This window comes from Impatiens glandulifera, chromosome 2 (genome assembly GCF_907164915.1).
Source record: "Impatiens glandulifera chromosome 2, dImpGla2.1, whole genome shotgun sequence".
NCBI classification, from domain to species: Eukaryota; Viridiplantae; Streptophyta; class Magnoliopsida; order Ericales; family Balsaminaceae; genus Impatiens; species Impatiens glandulifera.
The window spans coordinates 1,824,107-1,844,156 of NC_061863.1; the positions used below are offsets into that span (position 1 = coordinate 1,824,107).

At 27.9% G+C, this 20,050-nt stretch overlaps 2 protein-coding genes and 2 long non-coding RNA genes across 6 annotated transcripts; 2 read left to right on the forward strand and 2 right to left on the reverse strand.

Moving 5' to 3' along the window:
* Positions 1–4,508: 4,508 nt before the first annotated feature.
* LOC124926806 (14 kDa zinc-binding protein-like) lies at positions 4,509–7,454 on the forward strand. Of its 3 annotated transcripts, none has more exons than XM_047467108.1 (6): positions 4,509–4,597; positions 5,388–5,467; positions 5,544–5,642; positions 5,906–5,992; positions 6,353–6,500; positions 7,117–7,454. In XM_047467108.1, exons 2-6 carry the CDS (start codon positions 5,433–5,435, stop codon positions 7,300–7,302), a joined length of 555 nt encoding a protein of 184 aa, XP_047323064.1. In that variant the 5' UTR covers positions 4,509–4,597; positions 5,388–5,432; the 3' UTR covers positions 7,303–7,454. The 3 variants fall into 3 exon arrangements, with proteins under 3 accessions (XP_047323064.1, XP_047323065.1, XP_047323066.1); XM_047467109.1 differs by having other exon boundaries at positions 4,511–4,597; positions 5,553–5,642; XM_047467110.1 differs by having other exon boundaries at positions 4,550–4,602; positions 5,553–5,642.
* Positions 7,455–9,983: 2,529 nt separating this feature from the next.
* On the reverse strand, positions 9,984–10,666 carry LOC124924053. The gene is made up of 2 exons (XR_007098291.1): positions 10,636–10,666; positions 9,984–10,154 (listed from the first exon to the last, which is right to left on the reverse strand). It is a non-coding gene; the product is annotated as an uncharacterized LOC124924053 (long non-coding RNA).
* Positions 10,667–11,252: 586 nt separating this feature from the next.
* LOC124924052 lies at positions 11,253–13,546 on the reverse strand. The gene is made up of 2 exons (XR_007098290.1): positions 13,323–13,546; positions 11,253–12,161 (listed from the first exon to the last, which is right to left on the reverse strand). It is a non-coding gene; the product is annotated as an uncharacterized LOC124924052 (long non-coding RNA).
* Positions 11,931–19,819, forward strand: LOC124924051 (pleiotropic drug resistance protein 1-like). Its single transcript, XM_047464097.1, has 21 exons — positions 11,931–12,253; positions 12,322–12,442; positions 12,517–12,605; positions 12,673–12,757; positions 12,838–12,997; positions 13,071–13,147; positions 13,228–13,278; positions 13,367–13,457; positions 13,529–13,830; positions 14,664–14,945; positions 15,023–15,339; positions 15,417–15,577; positions 15,938–16,041; positions 16,195–16,351; positions 16,438–16,934; positions 17,401–17,775; positions 17,859–17,992; positions 18,076–18,303; positions 18,398–18,569; positions 19,130–19,384; positions 19,467–19,819. The coding sequence occupies exons 1-21, from the start codon at positions 11,931–11,933 to the stop codon at positions 19,722–19,724; spliced, it is 4,239 nt and encodes a 1,412-aa protein (XP_047320053.1). The 3' UTR covers positions 19,725–19,819.
* The last annotated feature ends 231 nt before the right edge of the window (positions 19,820–20,050 follow it).

Consider the following 20,050-nt stretch of genomic DNA (forward strand, 5'->3'; position numbering starts at 1 on the left):
TTAAGGAGATTTCAAACAAAATTTATCTTTAATTAGTAAAAGTGGAATTTATTTATTAACTAAAATTTATTTATTAAGTAAAAATAATTTGTTTGTATTCACAAAAACAATCTTATCTTCTATTATATAAACTTTGTTATTTTAGAACTTCTCCTATCCACACGTTATTCAAACTCAAAATGTTTTTAAAATTTTAATTTAGTCTTCAAATTTTTAATGTAGGTGAATTTAATATATTTAGTTTTTATATGTTTAATTATATATTTTTATCATATTTTTTTTATTAATAGTATACATAGTATATTTTATTTGTACGAAAATAATTTTTTAATAATGTTTGTTTTGATGTAAATTTTATATTTGAGTGGTGTAATTTGTGTTTAATTTATTTTTTTAATAATACTTGTTTTGATGTAATTTTTTTTTGTTAGTGTAGTGTAATTTATATTTATTTAATGATATTTAATTTAATTTTTATGTGTATAAATTATTGAATTTTAATTAATTTTATTATATTTTTTTTAATTGAATGAAAAAATATTAAGTTTTAATTTGTAAAATTGAAAAATATATTGTTAATATTGAAAATGTTAAAAAATTGGTGTAAAATGAAATATTATAAAAATATTTTTTTGAGTTTGAAAATATATTTTTGATTAAAAATGTCTTAGTGTTATTTTAATTGTTTATATATATATATATATATTTATTTATTTATTTTAATACTATATTTTATTTTTTATAAAATTAAAATTGGAACCTAATCGAATGAAAATATTAAATACAGTCTCAAATATTATATGAAAAAATAAAATTTATGTGAACGATAATTATTTATATGAAAACTCCTATATCCAAACCAAATACACGTCTAGTTATCAACAAATACACTTGTGAATGCTTTAATTAAATATAATTAAATATGGTATTGTGATGGCTATTAACTTTCTTTTCTTCTTTTAATATTTTTATTTAGAAAATATGTTTATATAAATTTGAATGGTAATAACAATATTTAAATAATAATAACAAATAAAAACTTACAAACTTTAATTAAAAAATAAGAAAAATAAATATATATATATATAAATATATTTAAATTTAAAATTTATTTTTAAAAACATATTTATCTTATCCAATTTAAAAAACAATTAATACAATTTTATTAAAATTTAACTCAATTCTCAAGTTTCTTATATACATTACTTTTAATCTTAATCCATATATTAACAAATAAGTGAATGTCACAAAATTTAAAAGTTAATATAGTGACTTAAATATATATATATATATATATATATATATATATATATATATATATATATATATTTTAATTAAATTATTATTTTATTTCTTTTTATTTTTATTTTTTATTTTTTATTTTTCATCTCTTAGTAATTTTATTTAATAATATTTTTTAAAATAATCTATTTTTTAATTTTATATCAAAATAATTAATTTTAAAATAATATTTAACTATTTTTTTATTTAATATATTAATTATTAATTGTTTTTAATATAATAAGATATTTTATGATAATAATTCATAATATTTTTAATTAATTATTTAATAAATATTAAAAATATTAAGATAAAAAACTAACATATTTAAAACATTTTTTTTATCTTTTGAATTAATATTTTTAAAATTATTAATTAATTTTATAATATATATATAAATCTATAAAATATATATAAATATTAAAACAAAAAAAAATATATTTAACACTATATTATAAAATAAAATACTAATATAAACATTATATATATTGTCTTATTTATATTGATTATTTAAAATGAATAATTATTCTTATATATATATATATATATTATTTTTTAAAATAAAAGTTTATAAAATATAATGAAAATTTACTATATATATATATTTAAATATCAAAATAAAATGATTTAATGTATTAATAATTTGATAATTAATATATTTTAAATATTTGATAAATATTTATTATTTTAATTTATAATTTTATAATAATAATACATTTTCTATATACAATATTATTATATTATTGTTAAATAAAAAAAATAATATTATTGTTTAATAAAGAAAATAATATTATAAAACTTTAATAAAAAATATTAAATACAAATACTAAACAATAAAATTATATTTAAATTAAAAAAAAATACGTGCACAAGAAGATAATAGAGAAACGGTAATGAGTTTCATTCCTCCAAAAGATAATAAGAGGAGAAACGATGCTCTATTAGTCGTTTAATTTCAAAAACTCTATTTTAGTCTTCCTTTCATTGTCATTGTGCTCTATTTTCAAATCTAACTAATTTTGGGCAGATTATTTAAAATAATTTAAAGATTATTAAAATTAACTCATTCAAAATAATAATAATAATAATAATAATAATAATAGAAGGATTAAATATTTTACATCAATAACATTTATTTGAATCTTAAAACTTTTGAGGTTAATTAACAAATATTATAAGAACTTTTAATATATTAATTAAATAATAATAATGATTTAAACGTTTAAGGAAAAACAGTCTTAAACTTTAAGTCTAGATTTAAATAAAAATATATTGTTATATATGGAATATAATCCAAATATGATATCAAAAATATTTGTAATATTATAAAACTTTAATAAAAAAAATATTAAATACAAATAAAATACTAAATAATAAGATTATATTTAAATAAAAAAAATAAGTGCACAAGAAAGAAGATAATAGAGAAACGGTGCTGATTTTCATTCATCCAGAAAGATAATAGAGAGGAGAAACGGTGCTCTATTAGCTGTTTAATTTCAAAAACTCTATTTTAGTCTTCCTTCCGTTTTTCAAATGTAAAGACAGATTATTTAAAATAATTTAAAGATTATTAAAATTAACTCAATCAAAAATTTAGAATAATAATAATAATAAAAGGATTAAATATTATAATTCAATTTTTTAGGTTAATTAACAAATATTATAGGAACTTTTAATATATTAATTAAATAATAATACTGATTTAAACGTTTAAGAAAAAACAGTCTCAAATTTTAAGTCTAGATTTAAATAAAAATATATTGTTATATATGGAATATAATCCAAATATGATATCAAAAATATTTTTAAAATAAATAGATTTTGAACTATAATGTATTGAGAATTATAAAAACTAGCATTTAGCCCGTGCACGATTAATAATATAAAAAATCGTGAAAAAAATTACGGATAACATTTTTAATTTTATTTTTAATCGTTTTAAGTTTATGGGTGGGTAAACCCAAAATCCGACCCAAATATCCATTTACTCAACATCATTATATATATATATAGATTAGTTAGTTAAAAAGTTGAACTTATATTAATATTAAAACGTCTCGCGTTTATCAAATTTGGTGTTGAATTTAAAATATAAAGTTTTTATAGCTTAGTTGGTTAAAGAGTTGTACTTGTTTTTGTTAGGTTGCAAGTTCGAAACATACCTCTAACATTTTTAATTTTATTTTTAACCGTTTTAAATTTAAAGGCGGGTCAACCCACAATCCGACCCAAGTATCCAAATTAACCACAGCTCTCGACCCGGCAATCCGGACACTTTAAAAATTAAGCATTATTATTATATATATATATATATAGATTAGTTAGTTAAAAAGTTGAATTTATATTAATATTAAAACGTCCCGCGTTTATCAAATTTGGTGTTGAATTTAAAATATAAAGTTTTTGTAGCCTAGTTGGTTAATAAGTTGTACTTGTTTTGTTAGGTTACAAGTTCGAAACATACCTCCAACATTTTTAATTTTATTTTTAACCGTTTTAAATTTAAAGGCGGGTCAACCCACAATCCGACCCAAGTATCCAAATTAACCACAACTCTCGACCCGGCAATCCGGACACTTTAAAAATTAAGCATCATTATATATATATAGATTAGTTAGTTAAAAAGTTGAACTTATATTAATATTAAAACGTCCCGCGTTTATCAAATTTGGTGTTGAATTTAAAATATAAAGTCTTTGTAGCCTAGTTGGTTAAAGAGTTGTACTTTTTTTTGTTAGGTTGCAAGTTCGAAACATACCTCTAGCATTTTTAATTTTATTTTTAACCGTTTTAAATTTAAAGGCGAGTCAACCCACAATCCGAACCAAGTATCCAAATTAACCACAGCTCTCGACCCGGCAATCCGGACACTTTAAAAATTAAGCATCATTATATATATATAGATAACCAATTTAAATCAAATTATGTATATAATTAAATATTACTTGGTATAAATTAATTCATGTATGTAAATAAATAAGTTTTAAATAGTTTATATTGTAAACAATAAAATAAAAAAGATAAAAATTTCAAAATTATAATAAAAAAAAATTATGTTAACCTCTTATTTAGATTTAAACTGTAAATATTTGTGTGTTTGATGTATATTGATAACAATATTCATTATTGTAATATATTTCAAAAAAAATTATTTTTCATTTCATTTATCATGTTACAGTAAAATAATAAATATTTATTTATTAGGAATAATAATAAAAGAAGAAATAATATATGATATCCATTCCAGTCCTCTAGTCGAGCTCCAGGCGGCCGGAGCGAAGTCGGAGCAGTAGCGGTTTCCGGCAAGATCCATGTAAGGTCTCTAAAGCTCTTGTAATTTGATCCATAGATTAGATTTTGTTTCTAAAGTTCTTGTAATTCCAATTTCAATCATGCTATGAATAAATGTTGAATATATGAAGCTCCAATTGTTCGTTTCCGATTTATTTTCTGAAATTCGTTTGATGATGCTTTGAATTAGAACTTCAAATGATAACTTGTTGAAATCGTCGCTCAATTTCCAATCTTCGACCATATTGCTTCATATTAGCTTAGGTTTGAAAATTTAGAATCTATTGCTTCAGTTGGATTAGGTTTGAAAGCTCTTTTGAATGATCATTTGGACATGAAATGTTGAAAAGTAATGTGATTGAAAAACATTTGGTGCAAAATTGTTGAGCAAAATGATTCATATTCTCAAAACCAATCTGGTTCATTATTGGAATGTCTAGTTTGATTAGGCTAGTTTTGACATAACTTCGGGAAGACATAACTTGGCTACGAATGTTGACTCGGTTTTAGTTGATGAATTTGCTGTCTTCTATTAATCTTCAATGTTGACAACTGCATCTACATTGATCTTTGTTACTCATATATCTGGTGTTAACCATTTGCATTCATTTGAATTCCTTTTCAAGTCGGTTTATTCTTCCTCTTCCCTGCAATTTTTAAGGGTTGAAACTATCCCTGTTAATTAATAAGGGTGGTTCATATAATTTTCGATTGGAGTCAACCCCGGATTAATTTTATGTCCATTTATTCATAGTAAAGCCATTTTGTAAATGATTAAAGAGATTTCCTAATCTTCTCCATGTTTCATCTAGACCTAGAGGATAGTTAAATTCAAGTATCTGATACTTTACACATCAATGGCTGTCGCGGTTCTCTCTTCTCCCTTTTTCAGGTAAAAAGCCTCTATTTTCCTTTCTTTCTTAATATTCAAGAAATTAAACACCCCAATTCTGCTGCTTACTATAAAGTGTAAATAGGACTACTTTGGTGAGTGCAAGAGCTTTGGCAATTATAGGAGCATCAAACAAACGTAGTTCCATTGCCCAATTTCCACGTCAGTGTTTAAGGTGAATTTTCTGTACTATATGGAATACATTTTGTTTATAAACAACTATTTTTTTTTTGAATTAAAGGAAAACTAGCATGACACCCCACAGTCATGCCCCCGCTTAAGTTTAAAGCGCTTTCAGATGAAATCGAACCCTTTTGGCCACGTTTATAAACAACTATTATAGACAACTATTGAGTTACATGTGATGAATATCCCTTTTTTGGCTTCTAAACTTTTTTGTTTTTACCAAAAATTCCTTTTTTGCTGTGTTTTTGACAGGGGGAAACATGTTATTGCTGCTGCACATGATGAAGAGGCTTCTGCAAAAGCATCTTCATCTCTGGCAGATAAGGAAGATCCAACCATGTAAATATTCAAGTACATTTTTCATCTTCCCTTGTTAATCAATCAGATACCTAACCTTAATCGTGTGGTACATCATTTAAGGTTTATATATAAAATACATGGGTGATGATGATTAGCCTAGAAATACTTGAGGGATAATTGATATTTTATACCTGAACTTTTACGTGATTACAGTGTCTGGTATACATATCATATCCTTTAGGGAGCAATTTGAGAATCACATCAAAGTTTCAAAAGGAAAATACCAATTATCCCAATACTTTAACAGCTAGCTTCATGGAATATATAAATAATTTATTCTTAAGATGTTCTAATAGGTCCTAGTTGTAACCTTAATAATGCATTTTGGTTGGATGTTAGATTTGACAAGATAATATCCAAAGAGATTCCTTCGAGTATAGTGTATGAGGACGAGTATGTCCTGGCATTTCGAGATATCAATCCGCAAGCTCCTATTCATGTTGTGGTTATACCAAAGTTAAGGGATGGGTTAACACAGCTTGGCAAGGTATTTTTTTTCCCAATCATTTCATGTTTCATCTTCTTTCTTGTTTTATCCATCAAGATTTCTAGTGTAGAGAAAATCATCATGTTGTCGATCATTCATTATACTAATATGCATCTTCATATTTTCAAGTTATATTCAACTTGTGATGGTTCTGTAATCTAAGTCAAGAGGTTAATTGCATACTTGTCTCATTAAATTAGAGCTTTAGGTCTATTTGGAAACACTTTTTGGAGCTATAGTTAGTTAGTTTATACTTGAAAATGTCGAAATACTTCTTTTATTTTTGTCAAATATTTTGATGTAGACGAGATAATGTTTTGAAACATAACTTAGTTAGAGATTGATAGTTTTAGAAGAAATAAACCTAGTCAATTAAGTTTTCTTGCATTACTGTTTGAGTTTCCATGGCCTATTTTCACTTATTAAAATTATAAAATCGTGTATAAATAATGGAAAGATTATAACTTTTTGAATGAGATGTTAACATGACGAAATCTCATTTTCAAAAGTACATATAAAAAAGTATTGTGACTAGCCTAATCGATTATATTGCTAACTATATGTATCACGGATAACATCTTACATTTATAACTTAATATATATATGTATTGTATAGGCGGAAGCAAGGCACGAAGAAATATTGGGAAAGCTTTTTTATGCTGCAAAAATTGTAGCAGAGAAAGAAGGTATTCTTGATGGCTTTCGAGTTGTTATCAATAGTGGCCCTGCCGCATGTCAATCGGTTTATCATCTTCACCTACATGTGTTCGGTGGAAGGCAAATGAAATGGCCTCCCGGGTAGAAGAATGCGAACAAACTCGGTCGATATGTTGTTTTGGTTCATTAGAAGGTGGAGCCAAATGGGGTTATAACAATTTTTAGCCAATTTTTTTTTTAATTTCTTTATTTAAGTGATAAAATGATATACCAAAAAGGCTCAAATTATTGAATCTATGTCTAATATGCGCCAATATGCTCACGTCCTCTTAAGAAATCTACGAAATTTAAGTGAAAAGAGATCAAATTTAAATTTTATTTATCATAGTTATGATTTTATTGCCCCTACAATGTATATGGAAACATCTATATTGTATAACTTTTTCTTAAGAGTTTTCAAATAATTTTAAGAAACAAACCTACAAAGTAAAAAATAAAATAAAAATTGAACTAAATACATTCATAATGTTTCTTACAGTGACCATTGAATTTTTAGACATTAAGAGTTACTCTTAACTTATATAATATAGTTAATATTTGTATTTCATGTCTCATATTTGGAGAAATATATCAGGAAACAAATTCAGAAAGAAAGAATTAAAATTTAAACCAAAGACATCTCTAACTTACATATAATATTTTTAATACTTTTGTTCATGTATCTTCATTAGGAAACACAAACTATTTAATTAATATTGACATAAAGACTTGAACTAATAATCTTTTAGACAGAACTCTTAGTATTTTGATCTATATTCTATGAAAAAATGTGAACACTAATCTTTATTGTTTTATGTTCAAATTCACAAGTATTTCATTCTTGTATATCTCAACTTCGTTTGAGTTTATTTGAATAATCATAACATAAAAATATAATTATTTTTTTATTTCTCATATCAAATTAATTAATTCATTAACTAAAATATTATTTATTTTAAATTACTCATTATATATTTATAAAAGTCTTTTTACTTAAAAAAAATATACACCTCAAAATCATCACAAACTATTATTTTTCAAATAACTGATTATTACATTAATTCAAATTCGAAGAAGTCCTTAATTTCCAACTAAGATAAATCAAACCCTAAAATAAAAAGAATGAATAATCCAACCAAGATAAATCAAGGCCTACACCAAAAAAGAATGAAGAAAAAATGTGATCTATCAAAAGAGAGTAAAAAGAAAAATAAGAAAAATAGATGTAAATGAGTTTATTATTAATATTATCTCAAGTGATTTCAATATAAAATTTGAATGTATTTATTATTCACATAAACATCCATAGTATATGAGTTGTATTGGTTATCCAACTTATTTATTTTTTAATATATTTTTTTAAATATAAAAATAATAATAATTTATAAGTTTGGTGAAATATTTTGTTGGGTGGTCCAAGTTCATGCCTAGATAATTGGTTAGGTTGAACCTTCATTATCACTTGAACATGTGTATAGTGTCTAGCACTTAAGTTTTGATATTAACATATTTAAGAAGTTTTTATCAAATTAAAACTCAATTATAATTATCCTATTTTAAAATCCTTAATTATTTTATTTCACCACGATAACTCAAATTATAAAAGAGTTATAAGTTGAAATTAAGAGTCACAAAGGTAGATTGTGTAATTTTTTAAATTTAAAAAATAATTATTATTTATATCTATGTTTAAATAGACAAAAACAATAAATGCTTCTAGTATAGCATGTAACTTAGCCATCTATATTGGGCTAAATAAATGAAGAATGTACCTTATTTTGCTTATTGAATGTATTCTTCATTTTCTAGATCTACTATTATATTTTATTGTTCAATAAATAAAGTTGTGACAAATCAATACAAAAATGTTTCACAATCCTAAATCCAACAATAAACTAAAAAATTGGGTGGTGGTTATAATCACCATTTCATTATCTTAAAAAAATCGTTTTCACTTTTTCTTTATATTCACATTATAACTAACTAGCGTATCTAAAGTCATGTCTAAAATCCAATTCAAAGTCAATGTGAAAGAACATATTAACTTTTTAAACTAAAAAAACAAACTTATATTCACATTATAATAGTTTAGTTTTTTTTAAGTTAACAACCCCTCTTTTTACATGAATTATCCTAATGAATTTGATGATAATATTTTTTTGAAAAATAGAATTGTTAAAATGATATTAATACTAATAAAAACTTGTTTCAATAAATAAGATATTAGTAACCCAAAAAAGAAATGTTTGCCTAATTATCTCAATTGCTGAAAAATAAATAGCAAGAGCAAAACCAATATTTCTTTTAATTCTTCAATAATAATTAAAACTAATTCACAAACCAAATCGATCTCATAATACCTACCAAACTGAACTTCCATTCAACAATCAACCAACAATTAAAGATTTAAATTTTTTAAAACCAACCTTTTTGGAAGAATTTTCTATTGAAAACAACTACCGAACCACTTTCAGTACATATGATAGTTGTTTTTCTTAAAGATAAAACTTGTTTTTATTGATTTATTTAATCCCGAAAATCAACCAAACGGTAAAAACCTATAAAAATAATAATTTAATACAACTTATAACATGATTTGTCACAAATAACAAATAAATATATCAAATGAAATTAAGTGTTCTATTTTTAAGTATGAATTTAATTATTTGTTAAAATACAAGTAAGTGAATTATACAATATTGTATTCAAGGTTTGTTAAAAGTCATTTTTCAATGAATCAATAGAACAGGTAAAGGTAGGCCTGCTAATAAATGAATACTTACAAACTGATGAGCCAATTATTTATAACTCATAAATGCTTGTACTGATTAGCCAAACTTTAACAATTAATACACTATGAAGAAACACATGAATGAACTCTAGCTATCAATTTCAATAAAATCTTCTAATTTTATTGAGATTAAATTAGATCCCCTATGTAAAGTCATAAAAGGCAGCCTGTTAATAAATGATATCACTTACAATAACAACAACAAAAAGTCGTAACCCGCATTAATAAGCTTATTTTTCAATCAACAAGTAAAAACTAAAATTCAATCCAAGAAGCAACTTTCCAACAATGGAAAATGTTAAGATTGTATTAGATGACTTAATATTTGCGACCGCTAAAGAAAATGAAACTCGGGGATTTGACTAATCTAACCATGGAAAGTTCTTTTTGATTGCTTAACTTTTTTCAGTTTGGAATTTTACTTCTTCAACCATGGCGTATACTTTCTAGGCATTGATTATAAACCTAACATTGATTTGATTTGAATCTTATGAAGGAATTACATAATAATTATTATGTCTCATAGACGTATTCAATTACAATTTTATTTCATATAATTTCTTCCCCAATTTGAATTTGGCTTTTGCTTGCTTACCGATAAAAAGATAAAAAAAAAATAAAATAAATTACCGGCGTATATGAATGTACCTTTACAAGTAAGTGAAGAGAGATCCCAAAAAGATAAGCTATAAGCTATTGAAGAATCATCCTGATTCCTGTATATATTCAAAAAAGATACATGGATAATTCAAAAATTTTAACCTACAATTTTGTCATAATACATGGAAGAAGACAATTCAAAAAGATGTGTTTTTTTACAAAAAAATATAAATAAATAATTTGTGAGCAAGCTTATCAAACATTGACAGATATGTTGACTAAACGAACTCTTAACTAGCTCTCTCACGAGCCGAGTTCAAGCTCTATTGTAGAAGCTCGAGCCCGAATATATGTTAAATGAGCCGAGCTCGAGCATGGAAACTATTCGGCTTGGTTCATGTCGTTTACAACCCTATCTAAGAGAACTAAAGTTCTCGAGTTTGATTTCTACTAAAAATGCTTTAAGTTGAATTAACCCTATCTAAGAGAACTAAAGTTCTCAGGTTTGATTTCTACAAAAAATGCTTTAAGTTGAATTGAGGAACTAAATTGGGAGATTTGAATATAATATGATTGAGATATATTCAAATTTAAAATATTTGTAGAGAATTAGTTTCATTATTCATCAAATACTAATCTTCTCAATTCAATTTATTGTCTTTTTCCCCTATTATACATGCTTCATAACATTTTTCTATTATTATATTGTAGTTTAATAATACATTTTACCAAGATAATAGCTATTTTGCTTCCTATAGTAGACTCTTTGTGTTATTGCTCACTGAATCTGTAAAATAGATATTATTATCATTTTTTTTTTTTAACTAAAGTTTATTCTCTGAAGTAAGCTAACACGACCCGACAGTCATAAACCCCTTCAATTTAGGGGGTTCTTAGTGGTAATCAAACATGACACTTATGGTTTCTTAGGAAAAATTCTTTTAACTTGAGCTATCCTAATGATATTACTTTGTGTGTAATCGAGATAACATAAATGAGTTTATTGTGGCTTATAAGAACAAAATAAATAAATAGATTACACTTTAAAAAAATGAAAAGGAAACATTTGTCTCTACTGCTGCTTAGACAATGCAAGTTTTCATTTTTTTTAAATGTAATCTATTGATTTTATAACCCTTTAAGCTACAGTGTCAGCAATCATATGACACTAACCTTCATCTCAATCACATGGTATTTTAACCCAAAAAATACCACTTTTTTCAAATAAACCCCACATCAAACAAGCTCTAAAACTCTATAAATAGACACACTAGAGAGACAGAACACAAAACAATTCATCACGATACATTTCAGAAAAGCTTATCTATTTTAGAATATTGAAAATGGAAAGTGGTGATGGGTTGAGAATGAATAGTACCAGGTTAGGCAGTTCCAGAATGTTTAGGGGAAGCAATAGGGAACTTTTCTCAACATCAATTCGTGATGAAGATGACGAAGAAGCACTGAAATGGGCTGCAATCGAAAAGTTACCAACTTACCTACGTATAAGGAGAGGTGTACTGACTGAAGACAGCAACCAGCCAAGAGAAATCGATATAGCAGATCTAGAGCAGCTGGAGAAGAAGAACATTCTAGAGAAGTTAGTGAAAGTAGCTAATGAAGACAATGAGAAGTTCTTGCGGAAACTCAAGCAACGTATTGACAGGTAAAGAAACAAAAAAGCCTGATTCTTTTCATTTATGTATTCTCATTTTCAATACTTTTTCTATACAGGGTAGGGATTGAACTTCCAAAGATCGAAGTTCGGTTTGAACATCTCAAAGTTGATGCAGAGGCTTATGTTGGCAGCAGGGCGCTTCCAACAGTGTTCAACTTCTTCAAAAATATCCTAGAGGTAATTCTCAGTTAGAACCATTTCATATATATAATTCATGTCACAAAACTCTCGTTCTCTCTTCCTTAAAATAGGGATTCTTGAATGTCCTACACATTCTTCCAACTAGAAAGAAACCCTTTACAATCCTCAACGATCTCAGTGGAATCATCAAACCTGGCAGGTTAAAGGAACATACAAAATCCAATTCCTTATTTTCTTTTCACAGAAACTAACAAAGTTCTTCACAGAATGACATTATTACTAGGTCCACCAAGCTCTGGTAAAACTACATTACTACTGGCTTTGGCAGGAAAACTCAGTTCAGAACTAAAAGCAAGTGCAATGGATACATGTTTTCTTAATTTTGTTTCCCTTTATGTAGTTGAGTTATAAACGTATTGAATTTACAACAGGTTTCAGGAAGAGTGACATACAATGGACATGGAATGGAAGAGTTTGTTCCACAAAGAACATCAGCATACATTAGCCAGAATGACCTACATATAGGAGAATTGACTGTGAGAGAAACACTAGCTTTCTCAGCTAGATGTCAAGGAATCGGCAGTCGATATGGTCAGTTAATTAAGATTTAAGATGAAGTTTTTTTCGAAAACTTAAATTTGATGAATTAACAATCCATATGCAGAGATGTTAGCTGAATTGTCAAGGAGAGAAAAACAGGCAAACATTAAACCTGATCTAGATATTGATATCTTCATGAAGGTAACCAACTGCAGTAAATAAGAATCTCGGAAGCAGAGTATTTAGACCTAATTTCAATGCAATTGAATGAATCTTAATAGGCTGCTTCATTAGAAGGACAAGAAGCTATCGTAACGGACTATACACTCAGAGTATGAATAGAAATTCACATAATCATTTGTAGTTTAGAGATTACCACCACGAGTGGATCCGGATCTGATGAACTCCGTTCCTGTGCAGATTCTAGGTCTGGAAAACTGTGCCGATTCGCTAGTCGGAGACGGAATGATACGCGGCATATCAGGAGGAGAAAAAAAGCGCGTCACAGTCGGTAAATTGATAATCGATCAAAATAATTACAGATGTGGAGAATGATCTGATTTGAATGAACATGAATTTCAGGAGAGATGTTGGTTGGACCTGCTCGAGCGCTGATGATGGATGAAATATCGACGGGATTGGACAGTTCTACGACGTTTCAGATCGTGAATTCAATCAAGCAGTTCGTCCATATCCTGCAGGGGACAGCTATCATCTCTCTACTGCAGCCGTCGCCGGAAACATACGATCTCTTTGACGAAATCATTCTCGTCGCCGACGAGAAAATCATGTATCAAGGTCCCCGGGAAAACGTATTGGAGTTCTTCCAGTTTATGGGGTTTAAGTGCCCTCAAAGGAAAGGGATTGCTGACTTCCTTCAAGAAGTAAGTCGAATTATGAATTTTAGATAAGTATATAATATCTTTTAATTAATAAATAAATTATTTCTATGAAAACAAAAATCAAAATATTATTATGAACTAACCAACCAACATAACATAAATTAAGGGTTAACAATATAAAAAAATGAGGTGACTCGATAGTTTCTACCGTTTGTTTAGAAGAGAGCTCTCATATCGTTATGATAATCGCGTTGTTGGAGAGTAAATACATTGGTCAACCGCGATCACTAAAAATTTTAGTGTTCCTTTTAAGTCAAATAGTTCACTAGATTGGAACCTATCGAGTCAATCCAACCGAGCTCGCGGTTTATATCCAAACATCCTAACGGTCGACGATTGACTTAGGCATTACTCATTTAATGTGAATCATGTTTCAAAATAGACTCCAAATCGTAGTCACTCATTTGTAATGCAAAAACAAGTCAGGTGTCGTCTCCACTTTTTCACAACACATTCTACTTCGACTAACCATACTGCATTATTTTTATGCATTTATCATCTGTCAAAATCTCTCGATCCAAAAAAACGATATTTTTGAAAGCACAATTTCTCGAATCAAAAATAATACGGTCACATTATTTAATTTATTAATTAAAATATTAAAATATTTTATTATTATATATTAATAAATTATTTTATATAAAAAAATCTCATTTAAAAAAAATGTACTAAACAAATGATTGAAATGATCTAAAAATCTATGTCATGTTACATATTATATGCATGTTTATGAATTTGTAGCTAATATTGACCTCAAAATGTAATGTTAGAAGGCTTATAATGATTTTACTTTGTTCTTTTGGAAAACCATGTAGGTAACATCAAAGAAGGACCAAAAACAATATTGGATATTGAAAGAGGAACCTTACACCTTCGTTAGTGCCAAAGAATTTGCAGACGCATTTCAATCTTTCCATGTAGGCCAAAACTTAGCCGACCAACTCGCGATCCCTTTCGACAAAACAACTAGTCATCCCGAAGCCTTGACGACTAAAAAATACGGTGCCCCTAAGAAGGATCTTTTGAAAGCTTGTATCTCAAGAGAATACTTACTCATGCAGAGAAATTCATTCGTATACAAATCCAAGCTTTTTCAAGTAAGGGTCGAACCAACCACATTTTTACTTATAAAAATACACTTTAACCTTAACAAATTCGAGTATTTATATTGTAGCTTGCATTTATGGCTGTCGTCACAATGACAGTTTACCTTAGATCAAAGTTGTCCAAAAATACAATAGAAGATGGTGAGATTTACATGGGAGCTACGTTCTATATTATGCTGACGATTTTGTTCATAGGCTACACAGAGCTTGCGATGACAATTTTAAAACTTCCCGTGTTTTACAAGCAAAGAGATTTCTTATTCTTTCCTACATGGGCATATTCATTACCTACTTGGATCCTTAAGATCCCGATTTCAATGGTGGAAGTCGGGATTTGGGTTTTCGTGACTTATTATGTCATAGGATTTGACTCGAACGTTACAAGGTAATTAAGTAATTATTATGCTATCAAAACATGTAGGGGTTTAGCCTCTAGTGATCATTAACAACTACAAATGACAGGTTTTTCAAACAATACCTTTTACTACTATGTTTTATACAAATGGCTTCTTCGCTTTTTCGGCTCATGGCATCGCTTGGAAGAAACATTGTTATTGCAAACACGTGTGGCTTGTCCGCGTTGCTTCTTGTTGTGTTGTTCAGTGGATTTTCCATATCTAAAGGTAAGATATAAGTAACACAATTTTTCTTTTTAATGATGATTTCAAATAAGAGAATTTGAGAAAAAATAAAATAAAAGTGTTTTTAAGTAGGTCAATTCTCTTCTATCAAAGAGTTTTGGTGACAAAATTTTTATTTTGCCAGGACAATATTTTTAAAAATGGTTAATGCAAAATGATATGAATGAGATTCGTTTAAACTTAACGCAATATTGTGGGTAGGATATAAACATGTATAAATATTGGAACATTTGTTAGGATTTTGTGATTTGGTTTTACTTTAAGCTATTTATTTCGTAACCATTTGTTTTGTCTACATTTATAAATAGCTTCAAAAAAAGATTTACGTCTTTTCCTTATTAGACAACATAAGTGATGCATGGATATGGGGATATTGGAGCTCGCCTATGATGTATGGTCAAAATGCAATCATCGTGAACGAATTTCTTGGGAATAGTTGGCATCAAGTAAGTATATTTTTTTTTCTCAAATTGACTTATTTTATGAAATATCATGGTTTATCGCAAATGTGAATGTGACTTGTAATAATAAAAACAATGTATAAACCACGTCTTAAACATTTTACCGATGTTCGAATCTTAATTATTATTTTTTTACAGAGTTTTCCGAATACGAATCAAACATTAGGAGAGGTGCTAATGATCTCCAAAAGTTTTTTCCATCAAGCAAGATGGTATTGGATTGGAATAGGGGCTTTAATTGGATATATTATTCTATTTAACCTATTTTACACATTGGCTCTTACTTACCTTAACCGTAAGCAACAAATTAATTTTGTAGTCAATATCTAAATTATAATAAAGTTCAATCTTTAGTAACAAATATTCTTTATTATTTTGCAGCAATTAGTAAGCCACAAACAATTCTAGCGGATGTGCCCGATATAGAAGCCGAGACAAATAATGAACATGGAACTAATAAGAAGAAACGTGGAATGGTTCTACCTTTCGAACCCCTTTTGATCACATTCGACCAAATTAGATATTCCGTTAATATGCCACAAGAGATGAAGGTTAAATTAGGTGTAAACGAAGAACGGTTGGAGCTTTTGAAAGGCGTAAGTGGATATTTTAGACCGGGAATTTTAACAGCATTGATGGGCGTAAGTGGAGCTGGAAAGACCACTTTGATGGACGTATTGGCTGGTCGAAAAACAGGAGGATACATAGATGGAAGTATCATGATATCGGGTTATCCAAAGAAGCAAGAAACGTTTGCACGAATTGCGGGATATTGCGAGCAAACCGACATTCATTCTCCTCATGTAACTATTTACGAATCCTTGAATTACTCGGCTTGGCTTAGGTTGCCTAAAGAGGTCAATAATGTGTCGAGAAAGGTAAAACATTTGCTATAATTTACATCAAATATAATTGCATAAGCCTTACCTTTTACTTTGAATAATCCCTCAAAACTATTCAAAAGTATCAAAATTTTCATATAAGTCACTCATTGAGCTAGAGCTCAATTTGGACAAGAAAAAAGTATTAATTTCATCTTATTATCTATTCTAAATCATCAAGATTAGATATTTGAGAAAAAAAAAATTATTTTCAAATAAATTTACCCATATTTTTTTCCGTATAAATTCAACTTCAATTCCATAAAATATTTTAAATTGATTTGTTTTTTGTTAGGAGTTTTCTTTAAAATTAAGGATCAAACTTTTATTTTACTTGGTACATTTAATATTTTTCTCTAAAACTATATCATAATTGGTTTGGCTTTTCTTACATTACAAACTATCCATGCATTAACTCGGACTAATGAAAAAAATCTCTTTTTTTTAAATAAAATAATTTTAGACGTTTGTCGAAGAGGTTATGGAGCTCGTGGAAATAACTTCATTAAGAGACGCACTTGTGGGTATGCCCGGTATCAATGGCCTTTCAACCGAGCAACGCAAAAGGCTAACCATTGCAGTTGAACTTGTAGCAAATCCGTCCATAATATTCATGGACGAACCAACCTCGGGGCTCGATGCTAGAGCGGCTGCAATCGTGATGAGAACCCTAAGGAACATTGTGGACACTGGACGAACTATTGTATGCACGATTCATCAACCAAGCATAGACATAATCGACAGCTTTGATGAATTACTACTTCTCAAACGAGGAGGCAAACAAATCTATTTCGGTCCCTTGGGGCAACACTCGATCGATCTCATCAACTATTTCGAGGTATATATTATTGTAGAATATTGAAAAATAACATTTCAATGCCTTGACATATTATTATTAACAAATAAATATTGTTAAATTAGGCAATAAGTGGGGTTGAAAAAATTAAAGATGGTTACAATCCTGCGACATGGATGCTTGAGGTGTCGTCAGTGTCACAAGAAACATCTCTCGGAATTAATTTTGCCGATATTTATGAAAAATCGGATCTATACAAGTACAATTAATTTAAACAATTGTTTAATTTCTTCTTTAAACTCGGTTACATCATATTCTTAATATATTTTTTGTGTGAACTAGGAGAAACAAAGCTATACTCGATGAAAAAAACAAACCCCAACCCGGTTCAAAAGATCTTCATTTTCCTACTAAGTATTCGCAATCTTTTGTAACACAATTCAAGGCTTGCTTATGGAAACAACACTTGTCATATTGGCGAAACCCAACTTACACGGCGATTAGAATCATTTTCACAACCGTCGTCGCTCTTATCTTCAGCACCATTTTCTGGAATCTTGGATCGAAAACGTTTGTGGATTATTCGATTTCATCTCTTTTTTTTTTCGAAATTCGGGTAATCATGATGAGTTTATATATATTATATTGTTTGGATTTGATGCAGGGATACAAAACAAGATTTAGTCAATGCAATGGGTGCAATGTATTGTACAATTATGCTCATTGGTGTGTCAAATGCCACAGCAGTACAACCTATTGTCTCAATAGAGAGAACAGTGTTTTATAGAGAAAAATCAGCTGGAATGTTCTCTGCTTTGCCATATGCTTTTGCTCAGGTAAAATAATTTGGATCAATCTAAAACTGAGTAACAAATGTTAATATTTTCTATAAACTCTATGGAAATTGAAAAGTTTAACTACCTAGGGTAACATGAATAAATTTTAGGTCTCGATTTGAATAACCTATTACACAATTAAGATTTATTGGAGTTTTGGTGAATCCGAATGAGTTGACTGAATTTTAGATTCGATAAAAGAAAACTTGAATTTTGTTGGACATTGTTGTTACTATGATATGTACCTTTATAAATAATGAAATTTACAACTAGGTTTACACAATTAAGATATGTTATATTTTTAATCACATCAAATTTGATTGAACTCAATTAAGATGTTGTTAATAAAGTAGGTACCTTTATAGATAATGAAATTCACTATTAGGGTTTCTTCTTATTTTCTATAATCTCCTAAACCTAATTTTTAATTTATTGGAAGTTTTCTTCTTTATCCATATTTTACATTTTTTTGAATATTTTCACGTAAATTTTTGTGTTATTTAATCGCATTCATCTTTATAACTTTTCCTGATTTTTAACAAGATTTTTTTTTGTCATAGGTTATAATTGAGATTCCACATGTTCTCCTACAATCAACCATATATGTTGTTATAGTGTATTCCATGATAGGATTTAAATGGACAGCTGCAAAGTTCTTGTGGTACTATCTCTTCTCATACCTTACAATACTATACTTCACATTATATGGGATGATGGTTGTCGCGGTCACCCCAAACCACACGATTGCAAACATAGCTGCATTCGCGTTTTATCAATTATGGAACCTTTTCTCCGGATATTTCATCCCATCAACCGTAAGTTGTTACATAATCTTGATCTATCTATGACATTCTCACTAGTAGATCTATGTTTTGATTCGATCTTTCAATTATGTAGAGGATTCCGGGATGGTGGAAGTGGTATTACTATAGTTCTCCCTTATCTTGGACGATATATGGTTTGTTAGTCTCACAATATGGGGACGTCGAAAACAAGCTTGAATCGGGAGAATCGGTGAAAAAGTATTTGAGGGATTATTACGATTATAAACACGATATGGTGGGTTATGTTGCTATGATTCTAATTAGTTTTGTGCTCTTCTTTATTTTTATATTTGCCTATTCAATCAAGTCACTCAACTTTCAAAAGAGATGAGATTAATTCTTCATCTTCAAATTCCATGTGAGAATTTGGTAATAAATTATGGTTCCAAAGTTGTCATGTACCAACACCTTAGTAACTCTGTTTACAATGCTTGTACTATGTTATTTATACAAAAGTTTAGCATTTAATGATATTATCGAAAGTGATTGTGATAGTTAAAAACAAACTCTATCAAATAACCTTTGTCATATGTTAGAACTTCACATGAAATTCAGTCTCAAAATTATGGGACTTTTGGATTATCAAATTGACTTCATCTTTTGATTTCATCAGACCAATGATATTCATTTTAGTGTTGAACTATTGAATTACCCTAG